The sequence below is a fragment of the Babylonia areolata genome, chromosome 8 (genome assembly GCF_041734735.1).
Source record: "Babylonia areolata isolate BAREFJ2019XMU chromosome 8, ASM4173473v1, whole genome shotgun sequence".
NCBI lineage: Eukaryota > Metazoa > Mollusca > Gastropoda > Neogastropoda > Buccinidae > Babylonia > Babylonia areolata.
Window position 1 is genome coordinate 45,075,511 of NC_134883.1, and position 21,629 is coordinate 45,097,139.

A 21,629-nucleotide genomic window follows, 5' to 3' on the forward strand; every position below is an offset into this window, starting at 1 on the left:
AGTGTATATGCTTTAGTAACCTGACAATTGAGCATATAATTTTTCACTGTAGCTTGATGAAGCCTTTTGTACACGAAAGTGTGTCTTCACAAGTGACTGAGAACGTTGATGTTTTTGACTTTTTGCATTCATTATCAGTTGTTTCGCTTGTCAGTTTAACGACTTCTCTTTTACGAAGTCCTTTAAGTAATTTCCTGTAACTGTATTTAGAGGTTTTTTTTTGGTTTGTTTGTTTTGTTTTTCTTCCAAATTTCACCCACATTTTTGCCCTCATTTGCCCAGTTTCTCCCAACCCTCCATTCATCCACATCTCCCACCCCTTCTGACCGATAATACTCAGATGTATTCATAAATACTTTAACAAAATGTCTTCAGTCACCGATATGTGTGACGGGACATTAAACAAAAAATTCCTCCTCGTCATGTTCATGTTTGGTTGTTTAAAGACTGTTTGTATTCGTAACAGCTTTTCTTTGGATTTTCAGTGTCTCTTAGTTACTAGTCTTAGAAACATAGAATATTGTAATACATTTTATAAAGTTTTCACAGGTGTGTTGTTTCACATAACATGATTCTCTGATGGTGTTGATGTACCGATTCATTGAAGAAAGATGATATTTTGATATGCTTCGTGATAAGTTTTCACTTAGTGTAGTTTCGTGTATATATGATATGTGTGTGCAGTGTTGACAAAGTGACCTCTCAAAGAAACCGAATATTTTATAACTATAATATTACTAAATAAATATCCTCCGATAATTATTTCCCTTGAATATATTCTGAAATAAGTATGGTCTCAAGGAAAAGAGAGGGAGGAAGAGAGAGAGAGAGAGAGAGGTTGATCAAAAAGAAGAGTGATAGAACAGACAGATGACGGGCGCAGTAGCCGAGTGGTTAAAGCGTTGGACTGTCAATCTGAGGGTCCCGAGTTCGAATCACGGTGACGGCGCCTGGTGGGTAAAGGGTGGAGATTTTTACGATCTCCCAGGTCAACATATGTGCAGACCTGCCAGTTCCTGAACCCCCTTCGTGTGTATATGCAAGCAGAAGATCAAATACGCACGTTAAAGATCCTGTAATCCATGTCAGCGTTCGGTGGGTTACGGAAACAAGAACATACCCAGCATGCACACCCCCGAAAACAGAGTATGGCTGCCTACATGGCGGGGTAAAAACAGTCATACACGTAAAAGCCCACTCGTGTACATACGAGTGAACACAGAAGGAAGGAACAGACAGATGCCATTCAGTGTTTGTTCAAGGTGTGTTTTTTTAAAATTTTTTATCAATTCTTCTTCATTCGTGGGCTGCAACTCCCACGCTCCCCCGTATGTACACGAGTGGGCTTCTACGTGTGTATGACCGTTTTTACCCCCCCGCCATGTAGGCAGCCACACTCTGCCTTCGGGGGTTATCAGTTCAGTATTTTGAATTTTGTCTTTACAGTTACAAACGCAGCAAGTACTTCGCAGTGCTGTTGATAACGCTGGGGGTTATACTGTGCACCATCGCCTCAGCAAGACACGTGGTCAGTGCAGTGTTTGAGTTGTTCCCACTGTGCTGTTTTTTTGTCTGTGAGAAAAGTATCTGCATGGAGTGCTGTTGTTGTTTTTTTGTTTTTGTTTTGTTTTGTTTTTTTGCTGCCTCATCATCTGCACTATTTCAGTGGCATTACTCACACGCCGCTCATTTAGATTCCCCCATACATGGCTACAGCCGGGTTCGTCCATCACAGTTCCAGCGTCGGCAGTTCGTAGGGAACCATCGATGTTAGGTCGCCAGGAGGCCACACATTGGAGGAGATCCTGCACTGCTACTGAGTCACTTCGGTGGTGTTCAGTGGTGCCTGTTCTGATTCAACATACTTAGGACACCAACTGCTAAGCCCCCTACTAACGACAATAATGGCTTAGTCGCGGAGCCAGACTGAGTGAGCGTCCCTCCCAGAGTGGAGACCGCCACCACGTCCCTCCAACAACAGCCCCCCATGAATCTGCCGACACTGAAGAAACCGACAGGGCTTACCCCAAGCTCAGAAGTGGAGAGGTATCGAAACTGAGGTCACCATGAGAGCAGGGCATGAAAGGCCACAGACTTTTGAGACTATTTTTTTTGTGTTTATATTGATGATGATGAAGGAGGAGGAGGATGACGATGTTGCTATGGAGGTCCATTTGGTTTGGGACTACGTGACAAGACTGTACTCTATGCTTCCTGTCATAATGATATCCCGGCGTTAACCAGGCCCGACAGATGCAGACACTTGCAGTGTTGGTCAGGTAATTAGAGCAACACACCCAAAGACGCAGCCTTAAAGTGGATGACACTCGACTGTGTGGTCCCAGTCTCCCCATTTAAGCCCACAGCACACTCAACTCTGGGTAGGGGCCGGCCACGGGCTGAAAAACCCACCTCCACTGGGATTTGAACCTGTGTCCTCCCAGCCATCAGTCCGCGACGCTAACCACTTCGCCACGGCGGCTGGTAGTGCTGTTGTTTTTGTTTGTCCGTGGCTTACATGTTTGATGACCCGTCAAATATGTTCTTGTTTGCCCAGTAAAAAAAAAAAAATAAAAAAAAAGACCATCGCTTCAAGCAAGACACGTGGTCAGTGCACTGCTTGATTTCTTTCCAGTGTGTTGTTCTATCTTTCTCTCCGTGAGAAAGGCCTGTAGTACATGTGATGCTGTTGTTTTTGTTCGTTTGTACGTGGCTTATGATGATGATAATGTTTAGTATTCGTATTGTGCAGAGACAAATCAAAAGTGCTTTCACACCAGTCAGTCACACATGTGCATAACTCTAAACTGGGAAAAACAAAAACAAAAAAAACAAGAGAGGCAAGGCCTTCAAGACTCACTTGTGGCAAATTAAGTCCCCTAGCGTTAATTACAGAGTCATTTCCCTTCTCTACTAACTGCACCAAAATGTTTGCAAAATAAATCAAACTTCCATGCTTAGCAAAAGAGGTTCCTGTTTGAACAAAAAATGATATTAATGACTGCTCTTGTGTCAGAATATCAGATCAAAGTGCCAAGTTTAGAGAATACAAAAAAATATAAATATAACAGTAAATGCAGTTTGCATATAATTAGGCTTCTTTTTTTTTTTTTTTTTTTTTTTTTGTGCCCATCCCAGAGGTGCAATATTGTTTTAAACAAGATGACTGGAAAGAACTGAATTTTTCCTATTTTTATGCCTAATTTGGTGTCAACTGACAAAAGTATTTGCAGAGAAAATGTCAGTGTTCAAGTTTACCACGGACACACAGACACACACACACCGCACAGACAACCGAACACCAGGTTAAAACATAGACTCACTTTGTTTACACAAGTGAGTCAAAAACTAAGGAAGAGGCAGGGGAAGGAGGCTATGTTGGTGAAGAGGTGGGTTTCAAGGCCAGACTTGAAAGAGCTGAGTGCCGAGACACGATGAAGCGAAAGAGAGAGCTGATTCCAGATGCAAGGTCCAGAGACAGAGGAAGAGAGGTGGCCGACGGTGGAGTGTTTGAATCTGGGTGTGCGTACGTAAACCGAGCAGATCCGAAGCCGATCGTAGAGAGCGAGATGGGGTGTAGATGTGAAGGCAGTTTCAGTTTCAGTTTGAGTAGCTCAAGGAGGCGTCACTGCGTTCGGACAAACCCATATACGCTACACCACATCTGCCAAGCAGATGCCTGACCAGCAGCGTAACCCAACACACTCAGTCAGGCCTTGAGAAAAAAAGAAAGAAAAGGGAAATAAATAATAGATAAATACATAAAAAAAAGAACTACTGCTACTAATAATAATATGTATAAGGGGCAAAAACTTGATGAAGTCAACTATAAGCGTATATATATATATATATATATATATATATATATATATATATATATATATATATATAAGACAATAATGATGATAAATGAACAAATAAATGTAAAAAATGCAGACACACATTCACACACATAATTATGCATAACAGATATGCACAAAACATGCAGCAGTTTCACTGTGAAGGCAGCCACAGAGATAGGAAGGGGGCAGATTTGTGAATACATTTGTTGTAACATAGACCATGGTTGATGACTTGTCAAGAAGGTCTCCGGCGCTGGATGTTGTTGTTTTTGTTTTTTTTGTCGATGTTTTTTTTTTTTTTTTTATGACTGTGTTTGATCACTGTCAAAGATGTTCATGTTTGCCCAGTTAAAAAAAAAAAAAAAAAGACAAAAAAAAAAAAGACAAAAAAAAGGCATGACACCACTTGACGTTATATTTTATTAAATGCCTGGGTGTGGAAACACGGAAAGTGAATGATAAAAAGAAACGCCACAGGCAGACAGATGTAAGGAGTCAGCTTAATTCCAGTGTAATAATGATGCCATTTCATTGACGTTTGTTAGTGAAGACGGCTGGAAACACAGAACATGAATGATTGTTTAAAAACAAACACCACAGGCAGACAGATGAAGGAATCAGCTTAATTCCAGTGTAATAATGATGCCATTTCATTGACGTTTGTTAGTGAAGATGGCTGGAAACACAGAACATGAATGATAAAAACAAACACCACAGGCAGACAGATGAAGGAATCAGCTTAATTCCAGTGTAATAATGATGTCATTTCATTGACGTTTGTTAGTGAAGACGGCTGGAAACACAGAACATGAATGATAAAAACAAACACCACAGGCGGACAGATGAAGGAATCAGCTTAATTCCAGTGTAATAATGATGCCATTTCATTGACGTTTGTTAGTGAAGACGGCTGGAAACACAGAACATGAATGATTGTTTAAAAACAAACACCGCAGGCAGACAGATGAAGGAATCAGCTTAATTCCAGTGTAATAATGATGCCATTTCATTGACGTTTGTTAGTGAAGACGGCTGGAAACACAGAACATGAATGATTGTTTAAAAACAAACACCGCAGGCAGACAGATGAAGGAATCAGCTTAATTCCAGTGTAATAATGATGTCATTTCATTGACCTTTGTTAGTGAAGACGGCTGGAAACACAGGACATGAATGATTGTTTAAAAACAAACACCACAGGCGTGCAGACAGATGAAGGAATCAGCTTAATTCCAGTGTAATAATGATGTCATTTCATTGACGTTTGTTAGTGAAGACGGCTGGAAACACAGGACATGAATGATTGTTTAAAAACAAACACCACAGGCAGACAGATGTAAGGAGTCAGCTTAATTCCAGTGTAATAATGATGCCATTTCATTGACGTTTGTTAGTGAAGACGGCTGGAAACACAGAACATGAATGATAAAGAGAAACACCACAGGCGGACAGATGAAGGAATCAGCTTAATTCCAGTGTAATAATGATGTCATTTCATTGACCTTTGTTAGTGAAGACGGCTGGAAACACAGGACATGAATGATTAAAGCAAACACCACAGGCAGACAGATGTAAGGAATCAGCTTAATTCCAGTGTAATAATGATGTCATTTCATTGACGTTTGTTAGTGAAGACGGCTGGAAACACAGAACATGAATGATTGTTTAAAAAGAAACACCACAGGTGGACAGATGAAGGAATCGGCTTAATTCCAGTGTAATAATGATGTCATTTCATTTACCTTCGTTAGTGAAGAAAAGGGGGGAAAGGTGTGTGTGGGGGGGGGGAGGGTGAGGAATTTGGGTCAAGGCAGCACTGGTAAACACTGCCACAGCTTGAGTGGACAAACCCACTGACTATGTCATTCGACATTGTGTTGACGTTTTATTTATTTATTTATTTATTATTGTGGATCTGACATTTGTGTGCATGTGTTCCAGGTGTTTTTGACTAGTGTGTATATACAAAAAAAAAGTGAATATTAATCCTGTTTTGGTATGTGTGTGTGTGTGTGTGTGTGTATTTGTATGTGTGTGTGTGTGTACATGTGTGTGTACATGTGTGTGTGTGTGTGTGTACATGTGTGTGTGTGTGTGTACATGTGTGTGTGTGTGTGTACATGTGTGTGTGTGTGTGTGTACGTGTGTGTGTGTGTGTGTGTACATGTGTGTGTGTTTTTTGTGCGTGTGTGTGTGTGTGTACATGTGTGTGTGTGTGTGTGCGTGTGTGTGTGTGTGTGTGTGTGTGCAGGAATCCCAGCCCAGCCACACAGGCGACCCTGTCTATGACTTCTGGATATGGTGTTTAGGTGAGTACTGACTAACAGAGTGTTTCCTGACCAGTTTTTGGTGTCAAGGCACTGGTAACAGAACATCTCCCTTGCCTGCAGTTTTTCTTTCCATTGTTTTGAGTCAGGAAGATCTGAATGTTTGTGTGTGTGTGTGTGTGTGTGATGTTGTGTTGTGTGGTGTAACATTGTGTGGTGTGACGTTGTGTGATACGACATTGTGTGGTTTAACGTTGCGTGATGTGACGTTGGTGTGATATGACATTGTATGGTGTAACGTTGTGTGATGTGTGATGTGACGTTGGTGTGATATGGCATTGTGTGGTGTGATGATGTGTGATGTGACGTCGTGTGATAGACATTGCATGGTTTAACGTTGTGTGATGTGTGAGGTGACGTTGGTGTGATATGACATTGTATGGTGTGTGATGTGTGATGTGATGTCGTGTAATAGACATTGTATGGTTTAACATTCTGTGATGTGACGTTGGTGTAATATGACATGTGTGGTGTAACGTTGTGTGATGTGTGATGTGACGTTGTGTGATATGACATTGTATGGTGTAACGTTGTGTGATGTGACGTTGTGTGATATGACATTGTATGGTGTAACGTTGTGTGATGTGACGTTGTGTGATATGACATTGTATGGTGTAATGTTGTGTGATGTGTGATGTGACGTCGTGTGATAGACATTGTATGGTTTAACGTTGCGTGATGTGACGTTGGTGTGATATGACATTGTGTGGTGTGACGGTGTGTGATGTGACTTCGTGTGATAGACATTGTATGGTGTAACGTTGTGTGATGTGACGTTGTGTGATATGACATTGTGTGGTGTAACGTTGTGTGATGTGTGATGTGACATTGTGTGGTGTAACGTTGTGTGATGTGTGAGGTGACGTTGTGTGGTGTGATGTGTGGTGTGATGATGTGTAATATGACATTTTGAGGTGTGATGTGACGTCGTGTGATGTGTCGTTGTGTGATATGACATTGTATGATGTGACATTGTGTGGTGTGATGTGACGTTGTGTGATATGACATTGTGTGGTGTGACGTTGTATGCTGTGTCGTTGTGTGCTGTGTCGTGTGATATGACATTGTGTGGTATGACGTTGTGTGGTGTGACGTTGTGTGATGTGTGTGGTGTGACATTGTATGGTGTAACGTTGTGTGACCTGACGTTGTGTGGTGTGACGTTGTATGGTGTAACGTTGTGTGACTTGTAACGTGGCATTGTGTGATGTGACAGGGGTGTTTCAGCACCATGTAACGTGGCATTGTGTGATGTGTGTGATGTGACAGGGGTGTTTCAGCACCATGTAATGTGGCATTGTGTGTGATGCGACAGGGGTGTTTCAGCACCGTGTGATGTGCATTGTGTGATGTGACAGGGGTGTTTCAGCACCATGTAACGTGGCATTGTGTGATGTGACAGGGGTGTTTCAGCACCATGTAACGTGGCATTGTGTGATGTGTGTGATGTGACAGGGGTGTTTCAGCACCATGTAATGTGGCATTGTGTGATGTGACAGGGGTGTTTCAGCACCATGTAACGTGGCATTGTGTGATGTGACAGGGGTGTTTCAGCACCGTGTGATGTGGCATTGTGTGATGTGACAGGGGTGTTTCAGCACCATGTGAACGTGGCATTGTGTGATGTGACAGGGGTGTTTCAGCACTGTGTAACGTGGCATTGTGTGATGTGACAGGGGTGTTTCAGCACCGTGTGATGTGGCATTGTGTGTGATGTGACAGGGGTGTTTCAGCACCATGTGACGTGGCATTGTGTGATGTGACAGGGGTGTTTCAGCACCATGTGATGTGCATTGTGTGATGTGACAGGGGTGTTTCAGCACCATGTGACGTGGCATTGTGTGATGTGACAGGGGTGTTTCAGCACCATGTGATGTGGCATTGTGTGATGTGACAGGGGTGTTTCAGCACCATGTAATGTGGCATTGTGTGATGTGACAGGGGTGTTTCAGCACCATGTAACGTGGCATTGTGTGATGTGACAGGGGTGTTTCAGCACCATGTAACGTGGCATTGTGTGGTGTGACAGGGGTGTTTCAGCACCGTGTGATGTGGCATTGTGTGATGTGACAGGGGTGTTTCAGCACCATGTGAACGTGGCATTGTGTGATGTGACAGGGGTGTTTCAGCACCGTGTAATGTGGCATTGTGTGATGTGACAGGGGTGTTTCAGCACTGTGTAACGTGGCATTGTGTGATGTGACAGGGGTGTTTCAGCACCGTGTGATGTGGCATTGTGTGTGATGTGACAGGGGTGTTTCAGCACCATGTGACGTGGCATTGTGTGATGTGACAGGGGTGTTTCAGCACCATGTGATGTGCATTGTGTGATGTGACAGGGGTGTTTCAGCACCATGTGACGTGGCATTGTGTGATGTGACAGGGGTGTTTCAGCACCATGTGACATGGCATTGTGTGATGTGACAGGGGTGTTTCAGCACCGTGTAATGTGGCATTGTGTGATGTGACAGGGGTGTTTCAGCACCGTGTAATGTCGCATTGTGTGATGTGACAGGGGTGTTTCAGCACCATGTAATGTGGCATTGTGTGATGTGACAGGGGTGTTTCAGCACCATGTGATGTGCATTGTGTGATGTGACAGGGGTGTTTCAGCACCATGTGACGTGGCATTGTGTGATGTGACAGGGTTGTTTCAGCACCATGTGACATGGCATTGTGTGATGTGACAGGGGTGTTTCAGCACCATGTAATGTGGCATTGTGTGATGTGACAGGGGTGTTTCAGCACCGTGTAATGTCGCATTGTGTGATGTGACAGGGGTGTTTCAGCACGATGTAATGTGGCATTGTGTGATGTGACAGGGGTATTTCAGCACCATGTGACGTGGCATTGTGTGATGTGACAGGGGTGTTTCAGCACCTACAATGTAATTTGGCATTGTGTGATGTGACAGGGGTGTTTCAGCACCATGTGATGTGGCATTGTGTGATGTGACAGGGGTGTTTCAGCACCATGTGACGTGGCATTGTGTGATGTGACAGGGGTGTTTCAGCACCATGTGACGTGGCATTGTGTGATGTGACACGGGTGTTTCAGCACCATGTGACGTGGCATTGTGTGATGTGTGTGATGTGACAGGGGTGTTTCAGCACCGTGTAATGTGGCATTGTGTGATGTGACAGGGGTGTTTCAGCACTTTGTAATGTGGCATTGTGTGATGTGTCAGTGGTGTTTCAGCACCATGTGACGGCATTGTGTGATGTGTGTGATGTGACAGGGGTGTTTCAGCACTTTGTAATGTGGCATTATGTGATGTGTGTGATGTGTCACAGGTGTGACAGGGGTGTTTCAGCACCATGTGATGTGGCATTGTGTGATGTGTGTGATGTGACAGGGGTGTTTCAGCACCATGTGATGTGGCATTGTGTGATGTGTGTGATGTGGCAGAGGTGTTTCAGCACCATGTTAACGTGGCATTGTGTGATGTGACAGGGGTGTTTCAGCACCATGTAACGTGGCATTGTGTGATGTGACAGGGGTGTTTTAGCACCGTGTAATGTGGCATTGTGTGATGTGACAGGGGTGTTTCAGCACCATGTAACGTGGCATTGTGTGATGTGACAGGGGTGTTTTAGCACCGTGTAATGTGGCATTGTGTGATGTGACAGGGGTGTTTCAGCACCATGTAACGTGGCATTGTGTGATGTGACAGGGGTGTTTCAGCACCATGTAACGTGGCATTGTGTGATGTGACAGGGGTGTTTCAGCACCATGTGACGTGGCATTGTGTGATGTGAGAGGGGTGTTTTATCACCATGTAATGTGGCATTGTGTTATGTGACGGGTGTTTCAGCACCATGTAATGTGGCATTGTGTGATGTGACAGGGGTGTTTCAGCACCATGTGACGTGGCATTGTGTGATGTGACAGGGGTGTTTCAGCACCTTGTGACGTGGCATTGTGTGATGTGACAGGGGTGTTTCAGCACCATGTAATGTGGCATTGTGGGATGTGACAGGGGTGTTTCAGTACCATGTTAACGTGGCATTGTGTGATGTGACAGGGGTGTTTCAGCACCATGTAATGTGGCATTGTGTGATGTGACAGGGGTGTTTCAGCACCATGTGACGTGGCATTGTGTGATGTGTGTGATGTGACAGGGGTGTTTCAGCACCGTGTAATGTGGCATTGTGTGATGTGACAGGGGTGTTTCAGTACCATGTTAACGTGGCATTGTGTGATGTGACAGGGGTGTTTCAGCACTGTGTAACGTGGCATTGTGTGATGTGACAGGGGTGTTTCAGCACCGTGTAATGTGGCATTGTGTGATGTGACAGGGGTGTTTCAGCACCTTGTAATGTGGCATTGTGTGATGTGTGTGATGTGACAGGGGTGTTTCAGCACCTTGTAATGTGGCATTGTGTGATGTGTGTGATGTGACAGGGGTGTTTCAGCACCATGTGATGTGGCATTGTGTGATGTGACAGGGGTGTTTCTGCACCATGTGACGTGGCATTGTGTGATGTGACAGGGATGTTTCTGCACCATGTAACGTGGCATTGTGTGATGTGACCGGTGTTTCAGCACCTTGTGATGTGGCATTGTGTGATGTGTGTGATGTGACAGGTGTTTCAGCACCATGTAACGTGGCATTGTGTGATGTGACAGGGGTGTTTCAGTACCATGTTAACGTGGCATTGTGTGATGTGACAGGGGTGTTTCAGCACCTTGTAACGTGGCATTGTGTGATGTGACAGGGGTGTTTCAGCACCATGTAATGTGGCCTTGTGTGATGTGACAGGGGTGTTTCAGCACCATGTAATGTGGCATTGTGTGATGTGACAGGGGTGTTTCTGCACCATGTAATGTGGCATTGTGTGATGTGACAGGGGTGTTTTAGCACCATGTAATGTGGCATTGTGTGATGTGACAGGTGTTTCAGCACCTTGTGATGTGGCATTGTGTGATGTGACAGGGGTGTTTCTGCACCATGTAATGTGGCATTGTGTAATGTGACGGGTGTTTCAGCACCTTGTGATGTGGCATTGTGTGATGTGACGGGTGTTTCAGCACCATGTAACGTGGCATTGTGTGATGTGACAGGGGTGTTTTAGCACCATGTAATGTGGCATTGTGTGATGTGACAGGGGTGTTTCAGCACCGTGTAATGTGGCATTGTGTGGTGTGACAGGGGTGTTTCAGCACCATGTAATGTGGCATTGTGTGATGTGAGAGGGGTGTTTCAGTACCATGTTAACGTGGCATTGTGTGATGTGACAGGGGTGTTTCAGCACCATGTAATGTGGCATTGTGTGATGTGACAGGGGTGTTTCAGCACCGTGTAATGTGGCATTGTGTGGTGTGACAGGGGTGTTTCAGCACCATGTAATGTTGCATTGTGTGATGTTACAGGGGTGTTTCAGCACCTTGTAACGTGGCATTGTGTGATCACGGCTGCTCAGCCGAGCACAAAATCCACCTCTTTAGCTTCCGAGCAGCGTCTAGCGTCTGGGGTCAAACTTTTTTTAATGCCAGACTTTCCCACCACACTCTGCATTGGCCGGCGCATTCACCGCAGTATTTCGGGCCCCGCGTGCCAAACCTGGACACTGCCTTCTTTGTTTCACTTGGCCCCGCAGCCCCCGCCCCACTTTTCTCACGCTTCCACAGCATCCACACATTTCCTGCAGGGATTATACTCACCCTGCTCTCCATGCCCCTGCTGCTTGCACTCACCATGCTACAGTGTGTTCATTTAAACACTTGTTGTGCTGACAAGAAAAAATCTACAACTCAAAAGGGTGGGCTGATCTGCATGCAGGCATGCTAAATGTTCTGGTGATTTTTACGATTTCATTGTAATAAGCGTATGTTTTCTTAGAGAGGGATTTAAATTTTACGATTTTTGCGATCATGTTTCTGCTTGACCTTCTCTTCTCTTTCTTCATGTATGTTTCAACTGTTGCCGCAACAATTGCTATGTAAGAAAATATATTGTGTTTGGAGTCAATGGAAAGCTCATTTTGCATTCTTTGTAGAAACCCACTTCTTTTGTCGTTATTTCCAATCCATCCGGGAATATGATGCGCGAAAGAAACAAAGCAGATTTACCGCTGAACAAGCGTACAGCGAGTGCCGCTGGCACGGCCTGTTTGTCAGCCACGTTTATTTATATCTATGCCCTACTTCCTGGGTTCATGAACTTTCGCTGGGCCAACTAAAATGCCAGCACTGAACATCCGTGTGATGTGACAGGGGTGTTTCAGTACCATGTTAACGTGGCATTGTGTGATGTGAGAGAGGTGTTTCAGCACCATGTTAATGTGGCATTGTGTGATGTGACAGAGGTGTTTCAGCACCATGTAATGTGGCATTGTATGATGTGACAGGGGTGTTTCAGTACCATGTTAACGTGGCATTGTGTGATGTGACAGGGGTGTTTCAGCACCATGTAATGTGGCATTGTGTGATGTGACAGAGGTGTTTCAGCACCATGTAATGTGGCATTGTGTGATGTGACAGAGGTGTTTCAGCACCATGTAATGTGGCATTGTATGATGTGACAGGGGTGTTTCAGTACCATGTTAACGTGGCATTGTGTGATGTGACAGGGGTGTTTCAGTACCATGTAATGTGGCATTGTGTGATGTGACAGGGGTGTTTCAGTACCATGTTAACGTGGCATTGTGTGATGTGACAGAGGTGTTTCAGCACCATGTAATGTGGCATTGTGTGATGTGACAGGGGTGTTTCAGCACTATGTGACGTGGCATTGTGTGATGTGACAGGGGTGTTTCAGCACCATGTAATGTGGCATTGTGTGATGTGACAGGGGTGTTTTATCACCATGTAATGTGGCATTGTGTGATGTGACAGGGGTGTTTCAGCACCGTGTAATGTGGCATTGTGTCATGTGACAGGGGTGTTTCAGCACCGTGTAATGTGGCATTGTGTGATGTGACAGGGGTGTTTCAGCACTGTGTAACGTGGCATTGTGTGATGTGACAGGGGTGTTTCAGCACCGTGTAATGTGGCATTGTGTCATGTGACAGGGGTGTTTCAGTACCATGTTAACGTGGCATTGTGTGATGTGACAGGGGTGTTTCTGCTGGTGCTGTCCCTGTTCCTGTCGGCCAGGATGGGCATCTTTCAGGAGGAGACCTACGCCAAGTTCGGCAAACACCCCTCAGAGGCCCTCTTCTACAATGTGAGTGTTGTTTATGTTGTATCGTGTTAGATTGTGTCGTGTTGTATGGTGTCATATATCTGTATCATATTGTGTTGTACCTTCCCTGTTTTGTATCGTATCATATTGTATCTGTATTGTATCATAATTTTCATATCGTAACTGTTTGAGTATCTTATCATGTCAAATTTGTATCGTATCATATCGTATGTGTATTGTATTGTATTGTAAAGTGTCACATTGTGTCTGTATTGTATCATATATCATGCCTGTATTGTATTGTTTTGTATTGTATCATATCATATCATATGTCTGTAATGTATAATATCGTATCTTATCTGTATTGTATCATTTCATATCTGTTATGTAATGTATCGTATCATATTGTATCGTGTCATATCTGTATTGTATCGTATAATATCATATTGTAATGTATCGTATCATGTTGTACCATATATCGTATCTGTATTGCATTGCATCATTTCGTATCTGTTATGTATTGTATTGTATTTTGTTGTGTTGTATTATATCAGATCAAATCTGTATTGTATCGTATTGTATCATATCTGTATTGTATCATAACATATCTGTATTGTATCGTATTGTATCATATATCTGAATTGAATTGTTTCGTATTGTATCATATTGTATTGTATTGCATTGTATTGTATTGTATTGTATTATATCTTTTTATATTTTATTGTATAGTTAGCACTCACTGGCATGATATGTTGTGTTGCATTGTATTGTTTTGCATTGCATTGTAATGAATTGTAATGTATTACATTTTGTCTGCACAGATTTCTGTGTGTTTGAAATTTGCTCTGCTGTCCCCAAAGACTTCATCAGCACAGTGCTGAGTCACCCGTATGTTTTTCGGTGTGCTGTAATCTGTCTTCGGGTGTATTATGTTGTACTATCCAAGTTGACTTTTCTACAGAATCTTTACAGGGACAACTCTTTCCTTGTCCCTTGCTGTTGGCTGGTGAGATGCGGGGTCAGAATGACTTTGTTCTTCTCGGAGAAGTCCGTGATACACACAGACCACAAAGCAGAACAGTAAAAGGAGGCTTATTAGATAATGGCGAAACCACTTAAAACAAAGTCAGAGCAGAGCCAACCCACTAAAAAAACAACAACGACGAAACACCTTTCCACAGTTGAAATACAGACACACACACACACACACACGCATGCATGCAGGCACTCACACACAGAATATCCACACATGCATCTGCACATACCCATGCATGCTTTTTTGTTGTTGTTTGTTTGCATACTCACATGTATATTATTACATAGAAACAACTCTAATGGCGAACTCAATATAAAATCAGTACCAAATTTAGCTGTGAGATGTATGATGGAAGGGTAGTCGAGTTGTTGGGGGGCTTTGATGTCCCCACCATGTCAGTTTCGACTTACACTTCCGCAGAGTCCGCCGGATCCAGTCTTCACATGCTTGGGTAGACAAGCCCTAACTCACCGAGGGTTTGAGACCCATTGGCTACCCTCACCTAGTTTAGCCAACCTGTCAAAGCCGTTGCCCGGGGGTTGGGCGCTGCCGCATGCTAGCAGCTTCTAGGACCCATAGGTGAGAGCTGGGTGCCGGTGGGGACCAACAGAGGACGAACCACTCCCGGAAGAGCGTGACAAGCCCCCCCTCTAGAGGTTCTACCCCTCCCGTGCACCCCGTAACCCCCACTGTTACAGATACAGAAACAACAACAGACAAATGTATTGCCTTGTATTAACCTTTTTTTGTCACAACAGATTACTCTGTGTGATGTTATGGTTGCATTCCCCAAGAAGAGCAGGTCACATAGAACAGCACCACTCACCCTTTTTTTTTTTTAATTATTTTTTAACTCTCTCCATACGAACGGCGAAAGTGACGACGTTAACAGCGTTTCACCCCAATTACCACCATCAAAATATTGCAAGCGGAAGGCTCTTGCACTGAAGAGGTGAATGTTGACAAAGAATACCACAATTCTGACGACAGAAGCTAAAGGTTGGGTCATTCAGCCACCCACTGGACATCCGAGGGGTCTGTGTAGAGGAGAAGAGAGGACTGGCCATACTGAGTGTGTTAACTACACCTACTTTACCGTGACCCACTCGTGCAGTCTCCGGCAGGGAGTCCCGATTCCTGTCCTGGGCAAACTACTGTCTGCCTATGCGGAGAAAACGAAGGTGGCTACGGCCGATAACCTCCCGGAAGTAGGTTACCTCCCCTCAGTATCCCTGACTAGCACCCTCTTTTTCCAGCAGCCATCTTGACTCCTGTTCCTGTGCTCTTCATACGGCTAAGTTTGTTTTTTTTCGTATTTCTGTCTATCAGTTCTTTGACACTCATGTTTTGTATCTGACAAAGACTTCTATCGGGTCACACAAACTTACTCAGTTCGTTTGGGCAATCGAGCTAAATCTTTTTCTATGAACCGAGTACCATTGATCGTTTTTTTTTGTTGTTGCAGCATTTACTTCCCCTGCCTGGGTTTTTGCTGCTAGGCAAAGACATTTATAACCAAGTTCTCCTCTACAACACCTCAGGTAATGTTTCTGTTTTGTTACGGATTCTGTGTCATGTATTTTTCATTTCTTCTTCTTTTTTTTTTTTCTTTTTTTTTTTTCCCCCCAGCTGAATGTTTCTTTGCAAATGGAATTTATCCATAACACTCAAGTTCACAATGCAATTCTGTATAGACTGTTTACTTGAATAACTTTTATTTGTCTGTGTGAACTTTGTGCATGAGCGTGTGTTTGTTAGTGTGTGTGTTAGTGTGTGTGTTAGTGTGTGTGCGTGTCTGCGTTAGTGTGTATGTGTGTCTGTGTGTGTGTGTGTGTTTGTCTATGTGTGTCTGCGTTAGTGTGTGTGTGTGTGTTTATGTGTGTCTGCGGTAGTGTGTGTGTATGTGTGTCTGCGTTAGTGTGTGTGTGTGTCTATGTGTGTCTGCGTTTGTGTGTGTGTGTGTTTATGTGTGTCTGCGTTAGTGTGTGTGTCTGCGTTAGTGTGTGTTTATGTGTGTCTGCGTTAGTGTGTCTGCGTTAGTGTGTGTGTGTCTGCGTTTGTGTGTGTGTGTTTATGTGTGTGTGTCTGTTTATGTGTGTGTGCGTTAGTGTGTGTGTGTCTGTGTGTCTGCGTTTGTGTTTGTGTTTATGTGTGTCTGCGTTAGTGTGTGTGAGTGTTTATGTGTGTCTGCGTTAGTGTGTGTGTGTGTCTGTGTTAGTGTGTGTGTGTGTGTCTGTTTATGTGTGTCTGCGTTTGTGTGTGTGTTTGTGTGTGTGTGTTTATGTGTGTCTGCGTTTGTGTGTGTGTCTGTCTGTCTATGTGTGTGTCTGCGTTTGTGTGTGTGTGTGTGTCTGTTTATGTGTGTCTGCGTTTGTGTGTGTGTGTGTGTGCTCTACTTTTGCTTCGTTTCTGTTTCCCCTGTATAGCGCCGGTGATGGTTCCAGTGTTGGGTAGGGCAGTACCACAGGCCTGGTTGATCCTGGCGGCCAACACCGTCACACAGTATCCTTTGGTTTCCTGCCTGTGGGGTTGGGTCGGTCTTTGGGATGGATGTGTGTGTGTGGGTGGGTGGGTGTGTATGTGTGTGAGCAAGGTTTGTGGGGTGGGAGTGGGGGGTTGTGTGTGTGTGGGGGACATTTATGCATTGTTTTGGGGGGTGTGGGGGGGGGGTGTGGGTGGGTAGAAGGGATGTTTGTTTGTGTGTGTGCTTGTGTGTGTTGTAGGAGGGTTGTGGGAGGTATGTTTGTGAGGGTGGGTGGTGGTGGTGGCCGTGTTTGTGTGTATGGGGTTAGGGGGGTGGGGGATATGACCGTGTGTATGTATATGGGTGTGGGTGGTATGTCCGTGTGTATGTATGTGTACAAGGGGTGGGGGAAATTGGGGGGCATACTTGTGTGTGGGTGGGGGTGGGGTGGGGGGGTATGTCAGTGTGTATGTATATGGGGGTGGGGGATTGGGGTGGGGGGCATATTTGTGTGTGTATGGGGGGAAAGGGGTGGGGGTATGTCAGTGTGTATGTATATGGGGTGGGAGATTTGGGGGGGGGGGGAATATTTGTGTGTGTATGGGGGGAAAGGGGTGGGGGTATGTCAGTGTGTATGTATATGGGGTGGGAGATTGGGGGGGGGGGGGCATATTTGTGTGTGTATGGGGGGAAAGGGGGGGGGGTATGTCAGTGTGCATGTATATGGGGTGGGAGATTTGGCGGGGGGCATATTTGTGTGTGTATGGGGGGAAATGGGTGGGGGTATGTCAGTGTGTATGTATATGGGGTGGGAAATTGGGGGGGGGGGCATACTTGTGTGTGTATGGGGGGAAATGGGTGGGGGTATGTCTGTGTATGTATATGGGGTGGGAGATTCGGTGGGGGGGGGGGGGGCATATTTGTGTGTGTATGGGGGGAAATGGGGGGGGGGGGGGATGTCAGTGTGTATGTACATGGGGTGGGAGATTGGGGGGGGGGCATACTTTGTGTATGGGGGGAAATGGGTGGGGGTATGTCTGTGTGTATGTATATGGGGTGGGAGATTGGGGGGGGGCATATTTGTGTGTGTATGGGGGGAAATGGGTGGGGGTATGTCAGTGTGTATGTATATGGGGTGGGAGATTCGGGGGGGGGGGGGGGGGGGGCATATTTGTGTGTGTATGGGGGGGGAAAGGGGTGGGGGTATGTCTGTGTGTATGTATATGGGGTGGGAGATTGGGGGGGGGGGGGGACGGGCATATTTGTGTGTGTATGGGGGAAATGGGTGGGGGTATGTCAGTGTGTATGTATATGGGGTGGGAGATTGCGGGGGGGGGGGGGGGGGGGCATATTTGTGTGTGTATGGGGGGAAAGGGGTGGGGGTATGTCTGTGTGTATGTATATGGGGTGGGAGATTGGGGGGGGGGGGGGGGGCATACTTGTGTGTGTATGGGGGGAAATGGGTGGGGGTATGTCTGTGTATGTATATGGGGTGGGAGATTGGGGGGGCGGGGGGGGGGCATATTTGTGTGTGTATGGAGGGAAATGGGTGGGGGTATGTCTGTGTGCATGTATATGGGGTGGGAGATTGGGGGGGGGGATGTCAGTGTGTATGTATATGGGGTGGGAGATTGGGGGGGGGGGGGGCATACTTGGTGTATGGGGGGGAAAGGCGTGGGGGTATGTCTGTGTGTATGTATATGGGGTGGAAGATTGGGGGGGGGGGGGCATATTTGTGTGTGTATGGGGGGAAATGGGTGGGGGTATGTCAGTGTGTATGTATATGGGGTGGGAGATTGGGGGGGGGGGCATATTTGTGTGTGTATGGGGGGAAAGGGGGTGGGGGTATGTCAGTGTGTATGTATATGGGGTGGGAGATTGGGGGCGGGGGGGGGGGGGCATACTTGGTGTATGGGGGGAAAGGGGTGGGGGTATGTCAGTGTGTATGTATATGGGTGGAAGATTGGGGGGGGGGGGGCATATTTGTGTGTGTATGGGGGGAAATGGGTGGGGGTATGTCAGTGTGTATGTATATGGGGTGGGAGATTGTTGGGGGGGGGGGGGGCCATATTTGTGTGTGTACGGGGGAAAGGGGTGGGGGTATGTCAGTGTGTATGTATATGGGGTGGGAGATTGGGGGGGGGGCATATTTGTGTGTGTATGGGGGGGAAATGGGTGGGGGTACGTCAGTGTGTATGTATATGGGGTGGGAGATTGGGGGGGGCATATTTGTGTGTGTATGGGGGGAAAGGGGTGGGGGTATGTCTGTGTGTATGTATATGGGGTGGGAGATGGGGGGGGGGGGCATATTTGTGTGTGTATGGGGGTTAAAGGGGTGGGGGTATGTCTGTGTGTATGTGCAGGGGGTTGGGGGGCATGTTTGTATGTGTATGTTGGAAGTGTGAGGGGCATGTTTGTGGGGGTGGGGGATGTTTGTGTGTAGGGCATGTTTGTATATATGTGTATGTGGGAGGGGGGGCATGTTTGTGTGTGTTGGAGGTGTGCGGAGTATGTGTGTGTGGGCGTGGGGGGGAGGCATGTTCATGGGGGGGGGGGGGGGGGTGTTTAGGGGGGGGAGAGGAGTGGGCAGTTTGTGTGTGTATAAGGGGAATGTGTGGGGTTGGGTGGGGGGGCACTGTGTGTAATGGGTTGGTGGGGGGGGGGAGCAAGTGTAAGGGGAGGCCACGTGGGGTTTTTTTTTTTTTTTGGTGTGTATGTGGGGGGGGGGGGGAGTTAGTGTGTGTTCGTGCATGTGTGTGTGTGGGAGGGAGAGCAATTAGTGCATGGCGCGTATGTGTGTGTGAGAGAGAGAGAGAAAATGTGTGCAGGTATCATGGTCTGTGTTTATATCTTGTTTCTGTAACTTTTTTTTTTTTCTTTTTTTTTAATCGTTAATTTTTAAAGTCTTTTTTTTCTCAAGTTTATCAAGAGTTTTATGCCCCTACATGTCTGTACAGCTGTATCCATATTTGCTTGAAAACAAGTGAAGGGGGGAAAAAAAAAAAAACACCAAAAAAACCCCAGCAGAAAAGTGTCCCCTCTCACCACACAAAGTTGCACGCACACGCACACACACACACACCTTAAATCCCCTTTCCAACCCCTTAACCCACGGCAACCAGATACGTCTGCATCCGCTCTGTCTTCATCCTGACGACGGAGTGCGCCTCCCTGACGGTGACGCTGGTGGTGACCCTTCGCAAGTTCACCAGCCTCCTGGTGTCCATCCTCTACTTCGGCAACGCCTTCACCCCCTTCCACTGGGTCGGCACCACCCTCGTCTTCGGCGGGACCCTCCTCTTCACGGAGGTCTTCTCCCACCTGGCCAGGCCGCAGGAGAAGAAGGGACAGTAGTCATTGGTGGTGTGTGTTTGTGTGTGACTATTTATTTTAATTCATTATTATTATTATTATTATCATTATAAGGAGAAGAAAAGACGGTAGTTGTGATGAGTTTTTCTTTTTGAAAGGAATGTGTGCTTGTTTGATCCAGGATTTTTTGTTGTCCATTTATTTTTGTTTGTGTGGTTTGTTAGGTGTTGGGTAGGGCTGGGGTGCTAGGGTTGATGTGGTGTTAGGGTTTGGGTGTGTGTGTGTGAGAGAGAGAGAGAGAGAGATGGACATGCTGTTTGTGAAAGAGCGTGTGTGAGTGTAACAGACCTATTAACTAGTTGTGAAAGAGTGAGCATTGTGTTTGTGTATCACTGTAATTGTATATAAAAAAAACAACAACAAAACAATGGAAGAGTACACTGATTTTTGTCAGTTCAAAGTATTACTTTAAATTAGTCAACAGGGTTTTTGAGTGTATACAGATAGATCACAATGTGTGTTAAGTACTCCATATGTGTTTGTGTGTGGTGTTACATCTATTTCGTTTCAAATAAACCCACAAAAATTAACTATGTGGCGGATAAGCCATAACTTTAAGCTTGTGTAAAATGGATTCTAATGCTTGTTGCCTGAAAGACTTGTTTGAAAATGAAAATTAAGGGATTTGAATGTGGCATAAGCAGAAGTGAAAATTATATCCAGCACACACATTTATATCGAGATATGAACAAGTGCTAATTTAAAATCTCATACATTGATACAAAGCTTGCATGTATGTTACATGCGTGGGCACAGACACACACTCTCTCAGTGGCACACACATATTCAGGCTGACATATTGTACATAAAAACTCGCCAAGAGTGTTTGTGTAGGTGTCATGTTGAAGTGTAAATGAACCCCTTATTGAGAGCATTTTGCTGAATTTATGAAGAATAATATTGCCAGTTCTATCCATGTACAGTTACCTGTGTATATTAGGGAAGAGAGTAGACGAGAGGTGACATCGAATAAGACAAGCATTTTAGTACGTTGTGTGTCACACTATGTAATATGTGTCATGGCATTGCATTTAAATGACAATCTGAGTCTCTGGGAAATCCCGTATATTGTTTATGTTAAAAGGTGTGGGTGTTTATGTAGCATAGACTGTTTCTCCTGTCATGGAAATCTTCCTGCATTATAGTTGCAATGTGCTGGAGTTGGGATGGAGAAACGATGGTGACCGTTTTGTACATACAATGAAGGTGATGATGATAATGCATTGTGTTAATTATTATTAATGTGTAGACAACAAACCTCCAATTAGTGAAGATGGGAGAACCACCGTATTGCTAACAGATTAGCAAGTTTTTTGGGTTTTTTTTTTGTTTTGTTTTTTGAAAGACCTCTTCAGTATTGTTTGCATTCTCTTTGGCCTCGGCTTCATGTTGAGGTAACAAGATCTCATATCCATGACAACAGAGAAGAGACTGTGGTCTGCCAAGATAGGACAGTTTCATC

The 21,629-nt window shown here is 45.2% G+C and overlaps 1 protein-coding gene across 1 annotated transcript in view; it reads left to right on the top strand.

Annotated features, from left to right (window-relative positions):
- LOC143284856 (UDP-xylose and UDP-N-acetylglucosamine transporter-like) overlaps positions 1 to 20,293 on the top strand; it is a 34,195-nt gene extending 13,902 nt beyond the window's left edge. The window contains exons 5-10 of the mRNA XM_076591960.1: positions 1,447 to 1,528; positions 6,094 to 6,151; positions 13,228 to 13,337; positions 15,797 to 15,872; positions 16,758 to 16,833; positions 19,918 to 20,293. Of these exons, the coding sequence (XP_076448075.1) occupies positions 1,447 to 1,528; positions 6,094 to 6,151; positions 13,228 to 13,337; positions 15,797 to 15,872; positions 16,758 to 16,833; positions 19,918 to 20,149 (634 nt within the window). The 3' untranslated portion in view covers positions 20,150 to 20,293. The remainder of the gene's footprint in view (positions 1 to 1,446; positions 1,529 to 6,093; positions 6,152 to 13,227; positions 13,338 to 15,796; positions 15,873 to 16,757; positions 16,834 to 19,917) is intronic.
- The last annotated feature ends 1,336 nt before the right edge of the window (positions 20,294 to 21,629 follow it).